This window comes from Elephas maximus, chromosome 7 (genome assembly GCF_024166365.1).
Source record: "Elephas maximus indicus isolate mEleMax1 chromosome 7, mEleMax1 primary haplotype, whole genome shotgun sequence".
NCBI lineage: Eukaryota > Metazoa > Chordata > Mammalia > Proboscidea > Elephantidae > Elephas > Elephas maximus.
Window position 1 is genome coordinate 64943861 of NC_064825.1, and position 23032 is coordinate 64966892.

At 38.4% G+C, this 23032-nt stretch overlaps 1 protein-coding gene across 7 annotated transcripts in view; it reads right to left on the reverse strand.

The window, feature by feature from the left end:
* SBF2 (SET binding factor 2) overlaps positions 1 to 23032 on the reverse strand; it is a 519656-nt gene that overhangs the window by 31270 nt on the left and 465354 nt on the right. For 6 of the 7 annotated variants that reach the window (XM_049890356.1, XM_049890355.1, XM_049890357.1 and 3 more), the window contains 5 exons: positions 22777 to 22872; positions 15957 to 16141; positions 10867 to 11043; positions 7449 to 7550; positions 5754 to 5939 (listed from right to left, as the gene is read on the reverse strand). In XM_049890356.1, coding sequence (XP_049746313.1) covers positions 5754 to 5939; positions 7449 to 7550; positions 10867 to 11043; positions 15957 to 16141; positions 22777 to 22872 — 746 coding nt within the window. The remainder of the gene's footprint in view (positions 1 to 5753; positions 5940 to 7448; positions 7551 to 10866; positions 11044 to 15956; positions 16142 to 22776; positions 22873 to 23032) is intronic. The other variant, XM_049890360.1, reaches the window with a different exon arrangement.

A 23032-nucleotide genomic window follows, 5' to 3' on the forward strand; every position in this document is an offset into this window, starting at 1 on the left:
CACCTGGATAAACTGGCGTAAACAATGGCTTTTTATATGATGAGGCAGTTCTAATTTAAGATCACTGCTTCATCTGTTTTCTTTGTAAGGTTATTAGTACTAATGGGCAAGTCTAGGCATATTTCCAAGGACTGCCTTTTGGCATTCAGCTTGTTAGAAATGGTTAATAAGCAGGGAATACATTCCCTAATCTTGCTGCTGTGTAATTCTGAACTTATCTTTCTAATGTTTTTGGGCCTGGCTCTGTTTTGGGCTCCTGAGTGATTGAAGACAGCACTAATTCGAATTGTCTGCTCAAAGCCAGAGTCATGTAAAGGACTAGTGTTCACTTGAAAGGTATTCAAAGAAGGCATTTTCTAATGCCTAAAACCAGTATGTAGGAGATGATGAAACACTACCTAATAATTAAGTCAGCAAGAGTCAGAAGCACTATTTGTTAACTACAGTCTTTTCGGACTCCCGTTTTTGAATGAATAAACAATCCCTTTTCAGCACAAAATAATTTGCTTCACCAAAGCTGATACCTATCATAGCTAAGCATCCTTTAAATGCTGCAATTAAGGTCATATGCTCAGTTTGCCATGACTTGTCGGCATTCAAGTTATATTATGTATGAGGTACTAAGTTGAAGAAGGATTCAGGCAATTTTTTTTTAAATTGTGCTTTAAGTGAAAATTTACAATTCAAGTCAATTTCTCATACAAAAAGTTATAGGCACATTGTTATATGACCCTAGTTGCTCTCCCTATAATGTGATAGCACACTCCACCTTTCCACCCTGGATTTCCTGTGTCCATTCAACCAGCTCCTGTCCCCCTCTGCCTTCTCATCTCACCTCCAGACAGGAACTACCCACTTAGTCTCCTGTGTCTACTTGAGCTAAGAAGCACACTCCTTACCAGTATCATTTTATGTCTTGTGGTCCAGACTAATCTTTGAAGAGTTGGCCTTGGGTATGGTTTAAGTTGTGGACTAATAGAGAGTCTGGGGGCCATGTCCTTTGGGGTCCCTCCAGTCTCAGTCAGACCATTAAGTCTGGTCTTTTTACTAGAATTTGAGTTCTGCATTCCACTTTTCTCCTGCTCCACCAGGGACTCTATGTTGTGTTCCCTCTCAGTGCAGTCATCAGTGGTAGCTGGGCACCATCTAGTTCTGGTCTCAGGCTGATGTAGTCTCTAACTTATATGGCCCTTTCTGTTTCTTGGGCTAATATTTTCTTTGTGTCTTTGGTGTTCTTCATTTTCCTTTGCTCCAGGTGGGTTGAGACCAATTGATGCATCCTAGCTGGCCACTTGCTAGCTTTTAAGACCCCAGATGTCAGGAAAATTAAAAAAAAAATTATATTTTAATTAAAAAAAAATTTAAATGTGGTACAGATTTGAAATCATCCTAAAGAAATCTTTAGACTCTGAACAGTATTACTTTCTACAGTTTGTGAAGCATTCACCTACAAACTGAGCCGTCATTAGAAGTCAACTTGTTTTCCATTTTAGAACCAAGTGGTTTGTAACAGAACATTTGAACTCTAACTCCTTTAAAATAAAGTTACCAAAAATGCAACATATACCACAAGTTGCTTTATATAACTTAGCATTATGTTGTCTAAGCATCTATTGTAATATGTCCTCATGGTAACAGGAATGTAATTTAAACCTCGTTTTAGTTTAAGTTGCTTTGTTCACAACACTTAAGGGATACTCATAGAATACAGGTTACCCTTCAACAGTCTAGACTCCTTACTCTCCCGCCTCACTCCTGACAATAAAATACAAGCATTATATTCCAAACAGTGATTACTGTACTTGGGACACAATGATGTTACCATCCATGATGACAGTATGTCTTATATGAGAACATCTCATCTCTTACTGATTCTGAGTGAATTCTTTTGCTGACTCTAATGTTTAGGTATGCAGAAGTCTGCAAGTTGAACACAGAAGTTTAAGACATTGAGTGGTGCTTTTAACTTAAGCCAGAGACAGCTACACTAGCTCAACCCCCCTCCTTAACCCTCCCCATGTTAAAAAGTATATATTTTCTCTCCTTCTAAAATTTCAGAAAGGAATTTTTAAAAGGCAAGAAAATCCACAAGTAGGTGGGGAGAGTATGATCAGAGACAGTAGCAGGCCAAGAAACTTCAGTAAATTTTGGAAGATGGAAAATGGAAGGAAGAATACCAGCAAGCTACAGAAGAGCAGGAACTGCATTAGGATGGCTACAGGAGAAAACCATTTGAAAAGGTACCTGTTTGCCCTGTAAACCCGGAAAGGCTCAGAACTCACAAGCCCAAGCTGAGTGATATGGGAATAAAATAGGGGCTGAAAATGGAGACTAGTTGGAAGTCTATAGAGGCAGTAGTTAGACCTCCAGAGCTCTTTCCTACCCCATTAGCCATGTGATTAGCCTCTCCTGAGCAAGTGGCTAGAAGTTTGCTCTCTGGAAAAACTGAACTAGATAAACTCTGGTCTTGGGGATGCTAGGCACAGCTGGGTTACTGGTGAGGGTAGGGATTGAAAATAGCATGGATGTAAGTACAAGTTTGCATATGTGATATCCCTGAACCCATTTTCTGTCCTGATTCCAGGAAGCAAGCAGCCAGGCTTATAAGTGCTCTCTGGGCAACAGACCGACAAATTTTTCTCTGGAGAAACGAGATAGCCACTGTTTTCTTTTCTGGAACTCCAGAGACTGAGATGTTGGACTTACTAACTAAAACTTTCTATTGAAGTATAATTTACCTACAATAAACTTTCCCTATTTTAAGCATGTCATTTGATTAGTTTTGGTAATTGTACATGGTTGTGTAACCACCACCACAATTAAGATACAGAACAGTTCCCTCATCTCAGAAAGTTTGTTCATGTTCTTTTGTGGTTGATCCCCTTCCTGACCACTGGTCCCAGACAACCACTGATCTGCTTTCCGTCATTATAGTTTTTGTCTTTTCTAGATTTTCTATAAATGGAATCATACAGTGTGTAGTCTTTTTTTTTTTTTTTTGGCCTGGCTTCTTTCCCCTGAGCTTAATGATTGTAAGATTCATCCATGTTGTTGTGTATATTAATATTTTGTTTCACTTTGCTGAGTAGAATTTCACTGGATGGATATACCAAAATTTGTTCATCTATTTACTATTTCATAAGTATTTGGGGGTATTTCTCATGTTACCTATTTATAGTCATATCCATTTCCCTTCCCTCCTGATCTTTAAACCGTAACAACCAAAATTTTGTTCTCTTAACTCCATAGTTTTTTCATCTTAAGAATGGAATCGTACGGTATGTGACATTTTCAGATTGGCTTTTTTTTTTTTTCCACTTAGCATATTGTTTTTGAGATTCATTCGAATTGTTGCATGCATCAACAGTTCATTTCTTTTTATTTCTGAGTAGTTTCCATCGTATGGATGACCATAGTTTATTTAGCCATTCTTAGTCTGGGATATAGAGGCAAAAAGAAAACTCTATATCCCACACTACGAGTGGCTAAATGCGAGCGTCCACTGGTGCTAAAGACAGGTGGTGGCTGTGTACGAAGTACACTGGCCAGGAATCAAACAAGGCCTCCCATATAAAAGGTGAGAATTCTACCACTAAGCCACCACTGCCCTCTGAAGGGCAGTAAACCAAACCAAACAAACAAAACAAAAAACCAAACCCATTGCTGTGGAGTTGATTCCGACTCCCAGCAACACTATAGGACAGAGTACAACTGCCCCATGGGGTTTCCAAGGCTGTAAATCTTTATGGAAATAGGCTGCCACATCTTTCTCCCGTGGAGCAGCTGGTGGGTTTCAACTGTTGATTTTTTGGTTAGCGGCTAAGCGCTTACCCACTTGCCACCAGGGCTCTCAGGAAACCCTGGTGGTGTAGTGGTTAAGAGCTACAGCTGCTAACCAAAAGGTCCGCAGTTCAAATTCGCCAGGTGCTCCTTGGAAACTCGACGGGGCAGTTCTACTCTGTCCTATAGGGTCTCTATGATTTGGAATTGACTCAATGGCAACAGGTACGGGTACCAAGGCTCTGGAGAGCAATAAACCCAGAGGGCAATAGACATACATAAATAAATACACTGTAGTATTATAGATACTACCAGAGAAGTCTATACATGGCTAAGTAGGAATTCAAATGAGGGGGTCAGGAAAAAGGCTGAAAGAAGTTTATTAGGAAAGAATTGTGAAATAATATATATAATAGTTAGAATGCTGTCTATCACATAAGCAGTCAATACATATTAGTAATTTTTGTTAATAGTGGTATATAGGTATGGGGGCAGGGAATATACATTTGGCAAGCGTAACATGACAATAAGCCAGACAATATGTGTGTTTTCATGAAGAACTCACTATCTAGAAGTGAGAAAAGATGCTTGCTCCTTTACTTTGGCCTCAGTTAAGCCTTCTGTTTCAGAAACAGTGGTCTCCAAACTTTCCCTTAATCTATTTGCCTAAAAAGAGTGTGAATAAAAAGCCTAATATTCAAACAGAAAAATACACCATTTGCTGCAAAGATTTTAAAACTACAAGCATAACCAGGTCACCAGCTTCTCTACATGCTTTTTGAACAGAATCAGCTGGAATTACTTAATAGGGTTTTTCTTTAAGAAGCTTATTGGAGCACTCAAAAACATAAATGGTGGGTTGGGAAATGGAAAGTCAGTGCTAACGGGTCTGGAGTTTCTTTTTCGGGTGATGAAAATGCTCCAAAATTGATTATAGTGATGGTCGTACAACTTTGTGAATATATTAAAAACCACTGAATTGTACAGTTTAAATGGGTGAACTGTATGGTATATGAATATATCTCAAAAAAGCCGTTATTTAAAACAAATGTATAGTGAGCTGATAAAGCTGATCAAGTGACTGACAGAATAAAATAAAATATAACCCACATACTCATCTCGCCTCTTCAGAAGACCTAGTTCCAATTCTGGTTCTTAAAAATATTTCCACCTTCTCTTTCGACAAATACTTGAGACCAATGTATTTCAAAGAAGTCCACTTTTCTGACAAACCCTTCCGATATGCCATAACCCATTCATTTACTTTGGGGTTGTGGTAAAGATGAAACAAGGCTGAAATTGTCAACCTGTTTTTCTTAGGCCAATTTAGCCACTGGTGCCAATGCCTTCAGTTGCAATCCCAGAACCACACAAGTCTCAAGCGGATCGTGACCGAGGCCCCATGAAGAGGTCTGTATCTGATGTACCTGAAGAGGAGGGAGCCTAGAGCACTCACATCTCCCCCTTTCCCCTCCCCCAGGTTTGCCTGGATCATATACCCGGGTTTCTGCCTGGTCTCTTGATTAGCCCTGATTAGGTGACCCAGTAGAACTGAGCTGATACTCTCAACCCTATGGGCTGCCTGACTGGACCCTGATTCTTTCTCTGGGGGTTGAGCTCTATCGCCTATGAGCCTAGGCACAAGCTAGGGTCCTCTTACACTGGGCAGACCATGTACTGGATTTCAGACCCTGGCATTACCTAGAGATTTTTGCTGTCCTACCTTAGGTCAAATCTTCTTGGAGAACAAGTCCAAGTTTGCTCCTCTTCTCTGGAGATGACAACTTAGAATGCTGGCCACCTCACTTGTGATTAAGCCCAGTAGGCAGCTCAGCTGTTCTAGTTTGAGAACTAGAACTGGCTAAATTCATCAGTTATGGCATGAAGGTACCCAGCATGGCACTGGAATGTTCAGTAAATTCTAGTTCTTTTCTTTCCTTCAGATCAAGTCAATTGAGGCTTGCTCTACTTACCTGGTGTACACAGTCTAAGAACTGCAAGAAGACTGGAGCAAAACCACTACCCTGAGAGCTGAGGGTCAAGCTGCTCCGCTGACTGAATTTATGACCAAAAGACAGCCACTCTTTTTCAACCAACATCCGGAAGCCTTGAAGTGTCCTATAAAAGGGATCACTGAGTAACTGAGCCAGGGATGTCACCTAGGGTACAAGCAGGATGGATATTTCATTATTTTCAGTCCTGAAAAAGTCCTGTTGGTAAAACGCAAGGACTCCTTTTTTTTTAAAAAATTTTTATTGTGCTTTAAGTGAAAGTTTACAAATCAAGTCAGTCTCTCATACAAAATTTGTATACACCTTGCTATATACTAATTGCTCTTCCCCTAATGAGACAGCATACTCCTTCCCTCCACTCTCTCTTTTTGTGTCCATTCTGCTCGCTTCTGACCCCCTCTGCCCTCTCATCCCTCCTCCAGACAGAAGAAGCCAACATAGTCCCTATGTGTTTACTTGATCCAAGAAGCTCATTCTTCACCAGTATCATTTTCTATCCCATTGTCCAGTCCAATCCCTGTCTAAAGAGTTGGCTTTGGGAACGGTTCCTGTCTCAGTCAGATCATTAAGTCTGGTCTTTTTACGTGAATTTGGGGTCTGCATCCCACTGCTCTCCTGATCCCTTGGGAGCTCTCTGTTGCGTTCCCTGTCAGGGCAGTCATGGGTTGTAGCCAGGCACCATCTAGTTCTTCTGGTCACAGGCTGATGTAGTCTCTGGCTTATGTGGCTCCTTCTGTCTCTTGGGCTCATAATTACCTTGTGTCTTTGGTGTTCTTCATTCTCCTTTGGTCCAGGTGGGTTGAGACCAATTGATGCATCTTAGATGGCTGCTTGCTAGCGTTTAAGATCCCAGATGCCACTCTCCAAAGTGGGATGCAGAATGTTTTCTTAATAGATTTTATTATGCCAATTGACTTAGATGTCCCCTGAGACCATGGTCCCCAAACCCCTATCCCTGCTACGCTGGCCTTTGAAGCATTCAGTCTATTCGGGAAACTTCTTTGCTTTTGGTTTAGTCCAGCTGGCAAGCACTTCTTTTTGATGGTACCTAATTCATAAGTAAAATTACCTGGATACCAAATTTGTTCACTAACTTTTCCAGGATAGCCAATCAAATTAATTCTGCAAACTTTCCAGTAAAAACTGAAACTCAAAATTTCATTTTGGCTGCAGTTTTATTTCAGGGTCTCAAGATCTGAGAACTTTACTGGCAAACTTGCTGACTGTGGCCTTCTCATAGGTTAATCAATGAGTCCAGAAGTTGAGTTCAAATCTGTATCTATATATTTTTTGCAGCTGTAGATTAATAATCTTAATGTAGTTTGTACTCATAATTTTCCTTTACTCTGCAAGGAGTAAAGGAGGGACTTACGGACAGCCAGAAAAATGACTGACAAAACCCAAAAAGGATGGTCCACATCCCACACTACTGGGTCAAATGCTCCATCTGCACGCTCACACAGAGCATCTGGGGTGTGGGAGCCTGAGGCCCTGGCCACAGAGCTTCCTGATGAATACCACCTGGTGTTTAACATGGGACTTTCTCTTCCATAAAGCCATTAGTCATTATACAAAACAATCATCTGCTGATTTTAAAAGCAACTAAAGTGAAACACAAATATAAATTAAACATCGAAAATATGTTTTCATATTTACTTGTGCAGTGATATCCCAGCCTTCTTCCAAACAGACCAAAACTGAGGAACCATTCTCAAGTACTTCTGATATAACCACAGCCAGCTGCATTATCTTGTGAAGCTAAGAGATAGAAAAGGAGGACGCAATTAGCTCAAGTGCTTTCTGAGCACAAAGGACAGACTTTCTATCAACTTTACAGAATCAAACAAGTCAGAGTAAAGGCTAATGTATTTGCATAAAAGAAGCACATAATGTTTTAAATACGTAAAGCTCTTTTGCAAAATCAAGATTAAACAATGACACATTGAAAAAGTAGACCCATTTCAAAACGTGTTCAAGTGATACAAAATGAAATCAACTGACCTTACCTGAATTCCCAAACACAGAATAAGAGCTGTAATTCCACAGAACAAAAAAGACAGACATTATATGTGGGCCTCCCAACATAAGTCATTGGACTTAAAGATGGTTTTTTTCTAATGTTTGTTGTTGTTGTCAGGTGCCGTCAAGTAGGTTCCAACTCACAGCGACCCTACGTACAACAAAACGAAACACTGCCTGGTCCTGAGCCACCCTCACTAATTGTTCTGTTTGTTGTTCTCTGATGTAGTAAGTTCTATTTCAGATAGTCCTAATTTTTCTGGAATTTGATAGTGACAATGGTTGCACAACTTCGTGAAGATACTAAAAACCACTGAATTGTATACTTTAAAAGGGTGAATTTTCTGCTAAGTGAATTATATCTCAAAAGAAAAAGATACTTCTAATTTGTCTGTACTGTGTAATAAATGGGAAGAAAACTTACACCGATGCTCTGCTTCTTAAGCCAAGCCAACTGACACAAAGTCCTTAATGAATAATTAGGACATTGAGCATAGCACATAGATTTCAAAACCAAATGAGTAACATTCTAGTTTTAAAAAATATTTTACATACCACACGATGTAATTTATAGTATGAATCCAATTCTGAACTTTAACATATTTTAAACAGAAGCTATTTTAAACACAGGAACAACGCATGCGTTCTATGTAGCAATGTAAGCTCTTTACTCACTTCACCTTTATCACAGCTATCACCAGGCCTGACATCTCTTGGGGTCAGCATTTACTCTAGGAGCTAACTTTTAAAATGCTAGTATCCCAAGTGGGGCAATATATATATACATTTTAAGTTTTATTGTAGTGAAAATATACATAACAAAATATACGCCATCTCAACAATTTCTGCACGTATATAATTCAGTGACATTGATTACATTCTTCAAGTTGAGCAACCATTTTAGGTATCCGTTTCCATATCATCCCACCAGCACTAACATAAACTCAATAGCCGCTAACCCAAATCTCCTCCTTTTCTCCTCCCTCCCACCCTGGTACCAAAACCAAACCTGTTGCCGTGGAGTTGATTTCGACTCATAGAGACCCTATAGGACAGAAGAGAGCTGCCCCGTACGGTTTCCAAGGAGTGCCTGGTGGATTTGAACTGCTGACCTTTTGGTCAGCAGCTGTAGCACTTAACCATTATACCACCAGGGTTTCCCCACCCCTGGATCACTAATAGTCTTTGGTTTCTATATATTTGTTTATTTCATATAAGTGAGATCATACAATATTTGCCCTTTTACTACTGACATTTTGTTCAGCGTGATGTTTTCAAGGTTCATCCATGTAGTGCCATGCATCAGGACTTCATTTCTCTTCATGGCTAAGTAGTATTTCATTGTGTGTATATACCACATTTGCGAGCCAGTATTTTAAACTATCTTTAGTCACTAACTAAATCCTGATAAGGATCCACTTTTGCACAGGGAGCAGGGCATAGCATGTAGCAGAAACATAGATAGGTTGGGTAGAGGGGCTTATAGCTTGGGAATGGCAAGGGGTACTCATCAACTTCTTCCATGGGTACCAATACCCTGAATTGCTTTAATAGCAATTAACATACCCTGATATATATTTATAGCTAATTATATACACGGCTAAGTTTCTTTACAGTTTAAGTTCCTTGATAATAGTCATTGCCCCTGGGTTCTCATACAATTTCCTGGTTTTCTTGTTAGTCCAATGTACTGTGAGAAACAACCCTTTTTTCCTCCTAAAGGCTGAAGAGCAAGTTAGCTTGGAGGTGGATGGAGCAAGGGGCAGAGGGGCTGGGAACTCCTGCGGGGAGAGAAGGAACAATGGACATGCCATCAGGCTCCTAAAGACAGGGCGTGATGGTTAAAGTTGTGTGTCAACTTGGCTTGGCCATGATTCTCAGTGGATTGGCAGTTATGATGTAGTCTGGCAGTTATATAATGATGTAGTCACCTCCATGATGAGATCTGATATGATGTAATCATCTCTGTGACAAGATCTGCTATGAGCTGCCAATCAGTTGAAAGGGAGTTTCCTTGGGGGTATGACCTGCATCCAATATACCTGGACTTTTGGGCAAAATTCACCGGCTTTTGCTTTGCTCTGGGTCCTGCATTTGGCTCATCATCATCTGACCTCTGGTTCTTGGCGCTTGAGCCAGCTGCCTGCCATCTTACCTGCCAATCTCAGGTTTGTCAGGCCCTGCAGCTACGTGAGTAAGGAGAAGCCTCCAACCTGACACCTAACCCACAGACTTGGGACTTTCCAGCCTCTACAACCACATAAGCCATTTCCTTAATATAAATCAATCTCTCTCTCTCTTTATATATATATATATATATATATACATATGTGTGTGTGTGTGTATATATATATACATACACATATATATTCATAAACACATCTACTCATGCTTCACTGGTTTCGCTTCCCTAGAGAATCCAGCCTAAGACACAGGGCTTCTGTGCATTGGAAGAAATGTGGGTTTGTATGTGTTAGCACACATATTTCTCCTAAGTTCTCAATAAAAATTTAATTAGAAATAGTCCAAACTTGACTTAGCTGAAGGAAGGATTTGTGGTTTTCTCTAAACCTTAGGCAGTCTCCAGGGCATATCATGTGACTTTGGTGGCTGGTTTGAGTGTGAATCTAAAATCTAGAGACATGGAATGAGCACGGTCAAATGGGAAACAAGATACTAGAAAGGAAAGGCTCTTGGATTTATGCAGAAATCACACTCTTTCCTGGATTCTCACTATGTTGACAATAAATATTTGCTGATTAAATTTGTTGTACATCAAAAAGTTTCCATCTAAAAGCAATTATCTCTTCTTTAGCATCCTACTGAGACCAAGCCATCAACTATACACAGATAAGAACTTAGGGATCAAGAATTTTACCTTCTCATCTCCTATATCACACAGTTTCCTAGAAATGAAAGGCCATTAGAGGGCACATGATAAAAGGGAGAATGTGGGGTAGTGGAGGAATGAAATACTTTTCTCAAATATCAGTTCTGCCTATCTACCTAGGCCTCTCTTTCCTTGAATTATAAGACAAGCTGCTCCAGACATTACCTGTGGGAACCACTCAGAGTCTCCAAGGGCTTTCAGGAAGGTCACTTCCGAGTCAGTAGGGATGGTACTTGGTATACAAGCCCTCATTAGTTTTTTAAAGCTGGCTTTCACTTGTCGGATGTCATGAAATTCAACAGGAACAAACTCACAATTTAACGCAAATTCTAACCTGAAGTTCTGTGGATGAAGATGCACACAGTTAGGCAGATGAAGTGCTATGGCTAAAAGAGCAATGTTCCTAATAGGGCAGTGCTTAAAGAACATATAGGCAGCTGAGGCCAAATAGCTGCAGAGGCTACAACGGATAAAGAAAGTCAACATCGTGTAGCTAGTGTGTCAGTACTGGAAGAAGATCCATTCAGTAAGGTTTTTTTCCCCCTTTAAATCCTGTGGAGCACTAATTATGTATTTTAGGTCTTTCCCAACTTTTTTTTAAATTAATGGATTTATCGTACTTAAGTTGAAGGTTTACAAAACAAACTAGTTTCTCATTGAACAGTTAGTACACATATTGCTTTATGACATTGGTTAACAACCCCACAACATGTCAACACTCTCCCTTCTCAACCCTGGAGTCCCTATTACCAGCTCTCCTGTCCCCTCCTGCCTTCTCATCCTTGCCCCCGGACTGGTGTGCCCCTTTTATCTCGTTTTGTTTTATGGGCCTGTCCAATCTTTGGCTGAAAGGTGAACCTCAGGAGTGACTTCATTATTGAGCTGCAAGGGTATCCAGGGGCCACACTCTCAGAGTTTCTCCCGTGTCTGTCAGGCGAGCAAGTCTGGTCTTTCTTTTTGAGTTAGAATTTTGTTCTACATTTTTCTCCAGCTCTGTCCAGGGCCCTCTATTGTAATCCCTGTCAGAGTAGTCAGTGGTGGTAGCTGGGCACCATTTAGTTGTACTGGACTCAGTCTGGTGGAGGCCGTGGTAGATGTGGTCCATTAGTCCTTCAGTAAGGTTTTGAGGTTTGCCTGGAATAGGAGGTCTGCTCCTTTCTGGAGGTAGACTATGTAGCTTAAAAATGTTGTCATTCCGAGAACCTTAACAGACTACTGATAGGCTACAACTTGATGGAGTTTATTACACCAAATATAAGCCAATTATAAAACTGTGAACCTGGAAGTTTAAAGAGGAATCAGTGACACATCGACAGCATGGTTAATCCAACAGTACAAATTAAGTTTCCCCAAGATGCACATTGTAATTGAAATGTAATATACTCTTGGGGTTCTAGGACTCTACAAATTAGAGTTTGTAAAAATACAAATATTTGTTTCTTACTATGTAAATAAAACATATTCATTGTTAAAATGAAAAAAGCAGCCCTGGTGGCATGGCAGTATAAAAATAAAAAAAATGTAGAGATAAACATTAAAAAGGAAATAAAAATCACTGTCTCACTGTCCCAAAGCTAATAACATTGTGATTACTCTCATAAAGTCAGTAATAAAGAGTAAAAAGTGAAAGGTTTTATTGATTCCTAGCATTGGGACTTTTTTTTTTTTTAAACAATACCTGGCACACAGTATATGCTCTATACGTGTCAACCAGTTTTTTTTTTTTTTTTGGTTTTTAATAACTTTGGGCATTTAAAAAAAAATTGTGCTTAAAATGAAGGTTTACAGAGCAAATTAGTTTCTCATTAAACAATTAACACACGTATTGTTTTGTGACATTGGTTGCCAACCCCACGATGTGTCAATATTCAATATTCTTCCCTTCTCGACTTTGGGTTCCCCATTACCAGCTTTCCTGTCCCCTCCTGCCTTCTTGTGGGACAATATTTTTTAACACAAAGTGACACCCATATCAACCTGTCTTTTATTTGAGTACTTTTATCATTTACATCTTTAATCTATACAGAAATCATTCTGTGTGAGATGCAGTTGCAATTAAAGAATGCGATACTGATGGCCCATTGGTGTATTTTATATTATTTTTATAATCTGGTTGCTTAAAAGTCCTCTAACTTCTTATGCCAAAGAATGAATTTTCTCGGCTCCTTTCTACTTTTTAAAAAAATACTGCTCGAATCACTCTATTGGGTCATAAGAGTAAAAATTCTGGCAAGGAGTTATATACAGGGTCTGTTTAATATTTTATGTTGGTTGTTTTAGAGTTTATTAAAAGGTCTATTAAAGTTTTAAAACAAAAAGCAAAATTTTCCAAGTTTTTGTTTTTAACAGCATTTCCAATATGCATCCATAAACAAAAATGTTTATGTTTTTTGTCTTAGTAATTCCACTAATAATCTGAATTATATTAAAAAAACTAGTAAATTGTAACTGAAAAAGACACTACATGCTCAATAATGTAGCTGTAATTTTATACATAGACTGTCAAGAAATAAAACTAAACATACAACAATATGAGATGTTATACAGTGATTAAAATAATTATGAAGACTATTATACAACATGGAAACATGATGTTATTGCTTAAGAAAAAGAACTTAGCAGTATATACGAATTCCTTGTCTATTAGTTTTTTTTTTTTAAATAAGACCTAGGCTGCTAATCAACAGGTCGGCAGTTTGAATCTACCAGGATTTGATTGACTGGTTTATAATAAATCAAAGGTATCTTAGTTTTCAGGAAAACTAGACTGCTTTCCATTTCCCAAATATACATGAGCTAAGGATACCTGTCTTAAAAACCAAGAGTTATCAACCATAGAGGTGAAGCACACTGTAAGTCATAAGAAATGTGCTAGTAAAAGCAGTTAAGTACGTGAATTTAAAAAAGGTACCAAACCAAAAAACTCACTGCCATTGAGTAGATTCCAACTCATAGTGATCCTACAGGACAGAACTGTCCCATGGATTCCCAGGCTGTAATCTTTACAGAAGCAGACTGCCAAATTATTCTCCTAAGGAGTGGCTGGTGGGTTTGAACCACCAACGTTTCGGTTAGCAGCCGAGCACTAAACCACTGCACCACCAGGCCTCCTTAAAAAGGCAAATAAGGCCAAATTCAAGATTATTTTTAGAATAAGTCACTCTCACTCACTGGCATTTTTCTATGTTTCCTTTGTTGGGAGAAAAAGTGGAGCTGCAACTAGACAGCACTGTGCGAGCAATAGTATGGGGTGCATCAGATACAGACCCACACTCTAGAGGCACAACTGAATTAATAAAAAACAAAACTTTGAATGGAATATACAAAAATGCAAACAATTATTGTGCCAGGATGGTAGAATTATATTTTCTAAATATAATAATTTATTAACTAGAGGAAAAAAGGGACAAGAAAAAAAAAAAAAAGGGGGAAGAGAGAAAGAAAGGAAGAGTTCCAAGTGGTTAGTCTTGCTTACTTATTTAGGCATGATCACATAGCCACTCTGAGGACTGAAGTGCAAAGGGGAGCATTCAGGGGACAGACCTTGGGGTGTGATGCAGATTGTGAGAAAGTGGTATGCTGAAGTGTAGAAAGTCTGTGCTTTAGAAAAGATGCTGGTGCCAAGGAGGCTGTGCAGGGAACCTTGGATTGCTGCTGAAAATATCACAACTATTTCTGGACATAAAATTACCTGCTGTATCAGACAACGTTTATACAAATTTAAAAACTGTGCAGTACCCAGTTAGCTCAAAGGTTGGTGACAAGGTAATCGCAGCAGTCCAGGCAGAGGGAGAAGCTATGGCAAAGCCAGTCAGCTACAGAAGAAATGACTCTGTCACTGGCATCTCAGGGGCCAAGCATGTGGGATCCTGCTGAGGAGGCAGAGGAACCAGAGCACCCTGTTCACGGCTCTGCTCCTTGACTCAGCCAAAGGTCTGTCTGGATTGTCCAGTGTAGACTGGAGTACTGGAAAAAACTTTGTGGAGATCTCTGAATTTACAAATATTTTAATCTCTTAGATAAAACCTGTCAATAGGAATGCAATTTATTTTGTAATCTGTAAATTATGAAAATATTAAACCCTAGCAATTATCACTGCTTTTGGAGGTAAAGTCTCTATAATTTATGGATCCTTAGCATATAGTCAAGCTCTTTAGCACAGTAATTTAATAATGAGAATAAAGCTGATTATAATCTAATAGTATGACTATCCCTACTCTCAGGAATTAGGACATGTGTCTTTGTATTAACGGTCTTACAAAGTTTCAAAAAACATTGCTTAGAATACATACTCTTGGCCTTCTTTTGGAAACCCTAATGGCGTAGTGGTTAAGAGTTCGGCTGCTAACCAAAAGTTGGCAGTTCGAATCTACTAGGTGCTCCTTGGAAACCCTATGAGACAGTTCTGCTCTGTCCTATAGGCTCGCTATAAGTCGGAATTGACTTGATGGCAATGGGCTTTTTATTTTTATGGCCTTCTCTTGTCTCTATATGCGATGCCATAATCTTCCTTTCTACACCTTTCTCTTTACCTTCCTATAGCTTTCTTTATCAATATGGTCATAAGAACAAAACCATTTATTTTGCTGTGGGCAGAGATTCCTGTGGAAGTTGAATCAAGATAGTGGAAAGCAGCCTAAAGAAGCTTTATTTATTTATTTATTTTAATATGCTCACTTCCTAATATTCCAAAGGCTTATGCTGATTTTTAGCATGATGAGTAAAATCAACCAGTTGCTGTGGAGTTGATTTTGACTCATGGTGACCTCATGTGTGTCAGAGTAGAATAGTGCTCCATATGGTTTTCAATGGGCTTTTTCAGAAGTAGATTGCCAGGCATTTCTTCTAAAGCACTGTGAATAAGTCCTTATCTTCATGGGTAACAGACATGCATGTACATATATGCATATGTATCTATATACAAAACTCACTGCCGTCGAGTCAATTCCAACTCACAGTGACCTTACAGGACAGAGCAGAACTGCCCCATAGGGTTTCCAAGGAGCGGCTGGTGGATTCGAACTACCAACCTTTTGGTTAGCAGCCAAGCTCTTAACCACTGTGCCACCAGGGGTGCATCTATATACAAGTATACAATATACAAACAGATAGCTTAAAATTTTTGAGATTGATCTTTTCTCCAGATTAAGAATCCTTGCTACAAAAAATGTTTAGGAAAGCTGGTTTGTGAGATAAGTTTTATGAGCTACCTTAGTGCATTTATAAAATTTCTAAGTGAGAAAAAGAAATCTTACCCTTAGTTGTGACTTTTCACCAAATATGTAAAGGGCTGCTTGGCGTTTCAAGAGCTGGTTTTGTAGGTAGGTGCTGTTACTAAAGGAGGTCGGGTGATCCTTGCCTGCCAGCCGGGCGCCAACATCAATGAAGGATGTTGGAGAGCTGATCAAGCGAGTGCTAGACCGAAAACTTGCCCACACACCTTCACAAAAGCCAAAAGAGTTGAGTGAGATGATCTGATGTGGGAACGCCACTGAATACAGAGATAAATGCATGTTCACAAGGTACAGTTTGAGTGGTAATAGCCTACGTTCATTAGTCTAGTAATGATGGACCATTGCTATCATTTGCAATTTACTTTTACAACATCTAAGCATTATTCAAACAGCATTTTCAAATCACACAATCTTAGGGTTGGCAGAGCCTTGGCAGTCACCAAGCCAATCCTATTTTGATATTTTAATACACATTTACCATTTTAAGTAAGTATTGGAATCATAGAGTGCACTGACTAAAAACAACAACAAAAAAATGTAGGCGGGGGCAATAACGAAGTCTAGGGAGAAGAAAGCTGAGTAAATCAATTTCTTACGTCCTCATGAAAGAAGTAGGGAACATTCACCTACTTTATACAGTCAATTCAACAAGAAATCTAAATTAAGAAATAAACTCCAAATTTACTGAACCTACTTCAATCTGAGGCTGGCTTTGGAATTCACATTTGTGTATCATAACAAAATGATATAATTCTAAGTTAGCAGAGACATATTATGGCCTTTTTTCTCTCAATCTCCATGAAAAATAGTAAGCAGTTATAAATTTAGTAATGTGCGCAGAATCTTAGAAGGATTAAAATGTACAGTCAGAAGCAGACGTTTTCTAAGAGAAAGGTCAAGCTAATTTGTTAGAAGAATCTGTTATACTAATTCAAAAAATCAAGAATTTCTATATGAAAATGAGACTGTTAAGTAATAAATAGCCAAATACAATGGTAAATACTAATTTACAAATTTGAATAACACTGTAGCACCTTCAAAGCAAGAGTTCCTTATACCTATCACTGTGGTGTTCATCTCAGTAGTGGGGTGACAGGGGTATAATACGTTGTTACTGCTCCCCTAAAATGGATTTTCTTCTCTAGATTTTGAAATGCTCTTCACTCTTTGACAAATGTTACATCAAGCCATGTTTCTAGATGACTATATGCCACCATGATAATGTCACATCTGCCTCTCTCCTTATAAGCATTTATGGGGTCAGAAGATCAGTTTCAAGAAAAAGTTTTCTAGGTGATTTTTTAAGTTTTTTATTTTTTTAGGTGATTTCTGGTTAACATGGATGGATCTTTTTATATAACCCATGAGATTTGCTTAGGTATTATGTCAAGTGTTGATTTTTTAAAGCTTCTATAAATGGAATCACAGAGGAAAGTCAGAATGTGGATGACCATAAAGGATATAATTTGACAAACAAATGTGGAAAAAATCACTTACAACATGTACGCTTTCATATGAAGATGGTTAAAAACAAAGTCATACATCAGGACAGATAATACAGTACCTTGATCATGGACTCTTCCCTTAGCTGAAGGTTTGGGATTTGACTGAGTAAAACATTTATCTCTGTACTCAAGCACTGGCAGGTAAGATTAAAGACAGAGGAGCAATGAAATGTATACAGCAGCAAACATCAGAACAGATTGAATAAGGGAAGAAATAGGTTATTTAATTTTTAAATTAAATTAACAGAAGGGAACTCATAAAGATAGAAGATTCAATTAACAAAAAAAAAGCTGCAGTCACACACACCAAAAAGATGAATTGAGTGCCTGTTAATGAAATTTCAGCACCTGTTTATAAATACTAAAAGCACAATGAAATCGGCAGCACAGCAGAAGGTGCTATTAAAAACTTATACCAAATGGAATAAGCTTTTGGAGATTTTAAATGAGTTGGAATCAAATTTATACAATAAAACTAATGAATGTGGGGGGTGTAAATGCTAGGAATACATTGGCCCTAGGGTTTCAGGAAGTTGACTGATTGGCAAATGCTACCTGTTGGATAACACATTTGTTCTTTGAGCAAGGTTATCATACCAGGAAACGATGAAAGCTCTAGCAACCATTTGGAATAACTAAGGGCATGTTTTTGCAATAGAGCATTATTAAGCTTTGCCACACAATCTTCCTTCTCTTTTTTAATCTGACAGTTAGTTATGATAACTAGTAGATAGTTATAAGCAGCAAAGTCATGACCTTGTGACAATACCCAATACCACTAGTACTACAGCTTATTATGACTGAAGTAATGGCTTCTCCTAAAATTCCTACTTGCACCAAAATGATAAGCAGTAATTAGAGATACTTTTGTAATTTGAGTCATCTATCTATCTATTTTTTTCTCAACAAAAAGAAAGTGCTTCTTGACTAGGGCAAAATTTACCTGGCAATAACAAAACTGGTTAGCAGTAAGTTACAGTCAAATTATTTCCTGAGCAAAGGAATTGCTCAAGTCAATTAAGGAAAATGACTTCTTATTTATTCAGGATGTCAGACTTCAACAGCAGTATTACTGAACTGTAGACTGCAAAATTGCACAGTAATTTGATAAAAGAAAAACCATTAAAAGTGATTTTTCACTCTTGCTTCACTCTTGTGAAGGCAGGAAATAAAGGGCATTGACCGCTTTAGGCCATGAGTGGCCAAAGGAGGTCTGAAAGCTACAGTCTGTAGGGGCACTGACTGACGGCACGCAGATAACGTTACCGCAGGACAGAACAAAGACCTGGACAGCATGGCAAAGGCACAAAGCCTCCGTGTGCTAGTCAACTGTTCTCCTTTCTGACACAGTTCTGTTTTCTTATTGGAATATGGGTATAGTCAATCTTCAGCAGTTCCTGATTAGGTAATACTGTTCTCTGAACATGTCACACTTTCTCATGCTAGTTCCTCTGCCTGGGATGATTTTAGCCATTCTTTACCTGACAAGCTCCTATCCCTTAAGATCCAGGTATAATGCAAAATCCGAATGTCCGCCAACAATGTTGTAGGGAGCTCTATTTGCACTCTTACCACACTGCATTGTGATTGTTTGCACATTCTTTTACTCAACTAGATTGTGTGCTCTCAAGGGCAGAGACCTAATCATTTTTATTCTTATATCCACCCTGCTATATAGTTAAGAGTCTGATACATGCCCCCAAACATTTGTTGATTATTTTCTTTTTGCAAATTAATACATTGTGAGCTGTGGTATCCCTCTACTATAGCTTCAGCTCAATTATTTGCACTGAAAGAGTGAAAGAGGGGTATTAAATATAAAAGATTAAGCATTTCCCTAAATAGAAGCTCATTAATGAAAAACTGCCAAGTACTTATCACTTAGCAGAAAGTCAGCAATGAGAAAATGCCAATATTGATATGGGACCAGCAAAGGGCTTTGACAATTATAATTCTATCTGGAAGGCAGGTTAACCAAAGGAATTGCACTACTGCATTGCTGGCAGTGAGGTATACTTAGATTTTCTGACTGACTAGGTATAAGTATTTGTCCTGAGCATAGTATACCTATTAAGGGTCTAGAGTAGTATTTTCTAAACTGCAGGATCCCCCTTGACGGATTGTTAAACCATTTTAGTAGGTCAAACCAATATTTTTAAAAACTAAACAGAATTAAAAATATGTGCACTGCATGTGATGTAGATGAATATTGTTTCATAAAACTTTTGTTTTAGCATATATACATTTAGCACTGTGACTTAGTACTACCTGAATTGTGATATGAATATGTGTGCATACATTTAGGATGCAAAATGTATTTCTTACTGTGGGTCATGATCAAGAGAGTTTGAAAATTATTGGCCTAGACCTAGACCATATACCATTTATCTTCCTGCCTCTTAGGCCAGTGAGGAACATCCTGGCTCAAGGCACTCTAAATGCAAATATAAACTTTGCCCCTACTTCAGCAGAGTGTTAGTTAACAGTAACGGTAAACACCACCACCATAATAATGACAAGTAATGTTAACTGAGCTCCTACTATTAGCCAGTTGCTAATATATTAAATGTTTGCAAGTGAAGAGTTAAGAAATGGGGTAAAAGAATGGGATTTGTGTTTCTGCATCCTAGAGCTTGAAATACCAGAAAAATGGGCACCAGGTTAGGAGAAAACACCCATCACAAGGAAACACACTAAGTCAACTGTACTTTTCAGCAGAAAATACTTGGGAAGAGTGTCAGAAACAAAAATTATATCCAAAGATATACATAGAATGGATAATAAATTAAATAGGAGCTCTTAACCCAAAGAGGTAAATATAGACTTCCAGGTACCTTTGAGATTAGCAAAGAATGGATTCATGATTAGAATATAATCATTAGCTATGAGCCATTTTTTTTATGCGCCTGAGGCCAATATAAACGTAGAGAAATACTGTTGTTGAAAAAACTAGGTGAAAAATCCATAAGCCTTAGGTATCAACATAAAAGGACATTTTTGAAGCTAAATGGAGGAATGAATAACGTTTCCAGTGAAGTTTACAAAGGCAAAACACAACAGCAAACCGTGAGGTGGGAGGGCTTCAACTAACCAGACATCTGCTGGAAGCTGCACTCTACTAAAAGTAGAACGGAAAATTACTGACTTAACTTGCTGACAATATAAACTTTCAGATGGTAAATAAAGCAATAAGGGGAGCTGTAACCTTGAACCAAATTCTGACAAGAAAATAGAGTTCTTAGCACTAGAAGTAACAGGAACCTTAGGAGACTAAGAAAGAAATGATGAGAAGAAGGAAGTTTGTATCTTAAATTTTAAAACAACGGTATATTAAAAAATTCACAAAAAGCTATATATGATCCTATGGTTTCACACATTAATTAGGAGGATGACTCAAGAAGATCAAGAAAGCTCTTAGGAAACCCTGCAATGGCAGAAGGTTCTGATGAGGAAGAAAATAAACATCCAAAAGGAAATAAATTGGAAAATAAACATCCAAAAATAAATAAATTAGAAAATAAAGTACCCAAAGAACCAACATGACTGTCAGGAGATGAGCAGGTAGTCCTGGATTTCAAGAGCAAAAAAAGTGGATTTTATAAAATAGAGCTTTTATGTTGATCCTAAACCAAATTCTAGACTGGATTACTAATGGCCTATTTTTTAGTACTCAGGAAAAAGCACTAGTTCCTGTAATAAATCATGCCAAACTAACCATATAATCTTCTGTGATACAGTTAACAGGCTGAAAGATTGGCAAATATTGAATTAAAAAAACTGGCAGAGATTTAAAAATGCGAGCCAGGTGAGAGTTTTACGAGGAGTGTGCATAGTCATTATAGATTAACAGATGGATGTCTTTCTTCAGGGAGGCTTTTACTTTATGTATGCTGCAGGCCTTTGTCCCTAGCTCTAGCTTGTTCAACATATTCTTAACAAATCACAGGAGAACAGTGATCAAATCTACGAGATAACAAGAGGCTTGGGAAAACAGCTAATGCACTGGTAGACAGAATCCAAAGGTCTAAAATAATAGTACATATCCAAGAATATGAAATTTTATAAGTATAGTACAGAGTACACTTAGGTCCAAAAGCTACCTCTCAAAGCCAGGATGTTGTTAAGGTAACAGTGAAACAAACATAGGATTTCAAATAATATTATCTCCATATGGGTCAACCTAGTGATGGGGCTGTCCCCATAGCTAACGGAATCTCAGGCTGCATGCACCTAGAGTGCTGGGCTCAATTCTGTGAAGAGACCACAGAATGACAAGGATGGTGAGTGAACTACGATCATGTGAATAAGGGATGTTTAGAGTTAACTAAAGAAGAGAGAAAACATGAGAATGATCTTCAAATCAGAAGCGCTACAGTTGGGAGATCAGACTTATTTTGTAATTTACGAAGGCAGAGCTAGGGCCAATGTGTAAAAGTTACATGGTGGCAGATTTTAAGATCAATATGAGAAAGAATTTTCTAACAAATAAACAAACAAACTAAACCAGTTGCTGACTAGTCATTTCCAACTCATGGTGACTCCATGTGTGTCAGAGAAGAACTGCTCCATAGGGTTTTCAAGGCTGTGATCTTACGGGAACAGATTGCCAGGCCTGTCTTCTGAGTTGCCTCTGGATGGGTTCGAACCACCAACCTTTCAGTTAGTAGTTGAGCACTTAACCATCTGTACCACCCAGGGACTCCTTCTAACAAATAGAGCTGCTTAAAACACAGTGGGCTACTTGTAGGAAGAAATGAGTTTCCTATTACTAACGATGTTCAAGCAGAACCAAGAACACTAATTTGGTATGTTTTCAAGGGGATTTGGAATTGTATGGGAGTGAGAGGAAGAGTCCAGGATTCTGTGACTTCACTGTGAAGCAGGAGAATGTTACAATCAAGAATATCATTCTATCTTATCCTTTAAACTAGCATTTCAGAAGTCAGGAGTAAAATAACAGGCATAGGAGACACAGCCCTTGGGTCTGCTACCACTTCTCCCTAGCTGTCTATACTTCTGTGATCAGTCTTTCTACCCTGCAAACCTGGAACACCATGGCATCCTCCCAGGGTGGACTTGTCATTCAGATGTGCGCCCTTCATCTCCAGAAGCTTCACAAACTCATTAATATGTAAGACATCAGCAATTGTTACACCTCTGGTCCTATGAAGTTAAACTCATCTGTCACTACACTAGTAATGAATTTGGTCATTCATTTGGAAAACGGTAATTAAGAACAATTGGAACAATAATTAGTATCTACTATCTGGAACAATTAATGTTTTCTGTTTTTAAGCTTATTATCAGTGCTCAGTCATAAAATCAATCTTACTAACCTCCTCGAGCAAAGCTATTGGATGGGTTTACATCCAAATGTCCTGGCACTACCTGCTTAAGCACAGTGGACATTCTTGAAGTTCTCCTTTCAGTCCCTAAAGTCAGCCAAAAAGAAGAACAAAAACCATGTCGTTCAGGTTAACATTACTCAAATGACAAAAAGTTATCTTCATGTGTAGCATGTCTAATTGGTGCCAAACATTGTACTTTTTAAGTACCCAAAGCTTTATTAGAGATAACAAGGCAATGTTATTA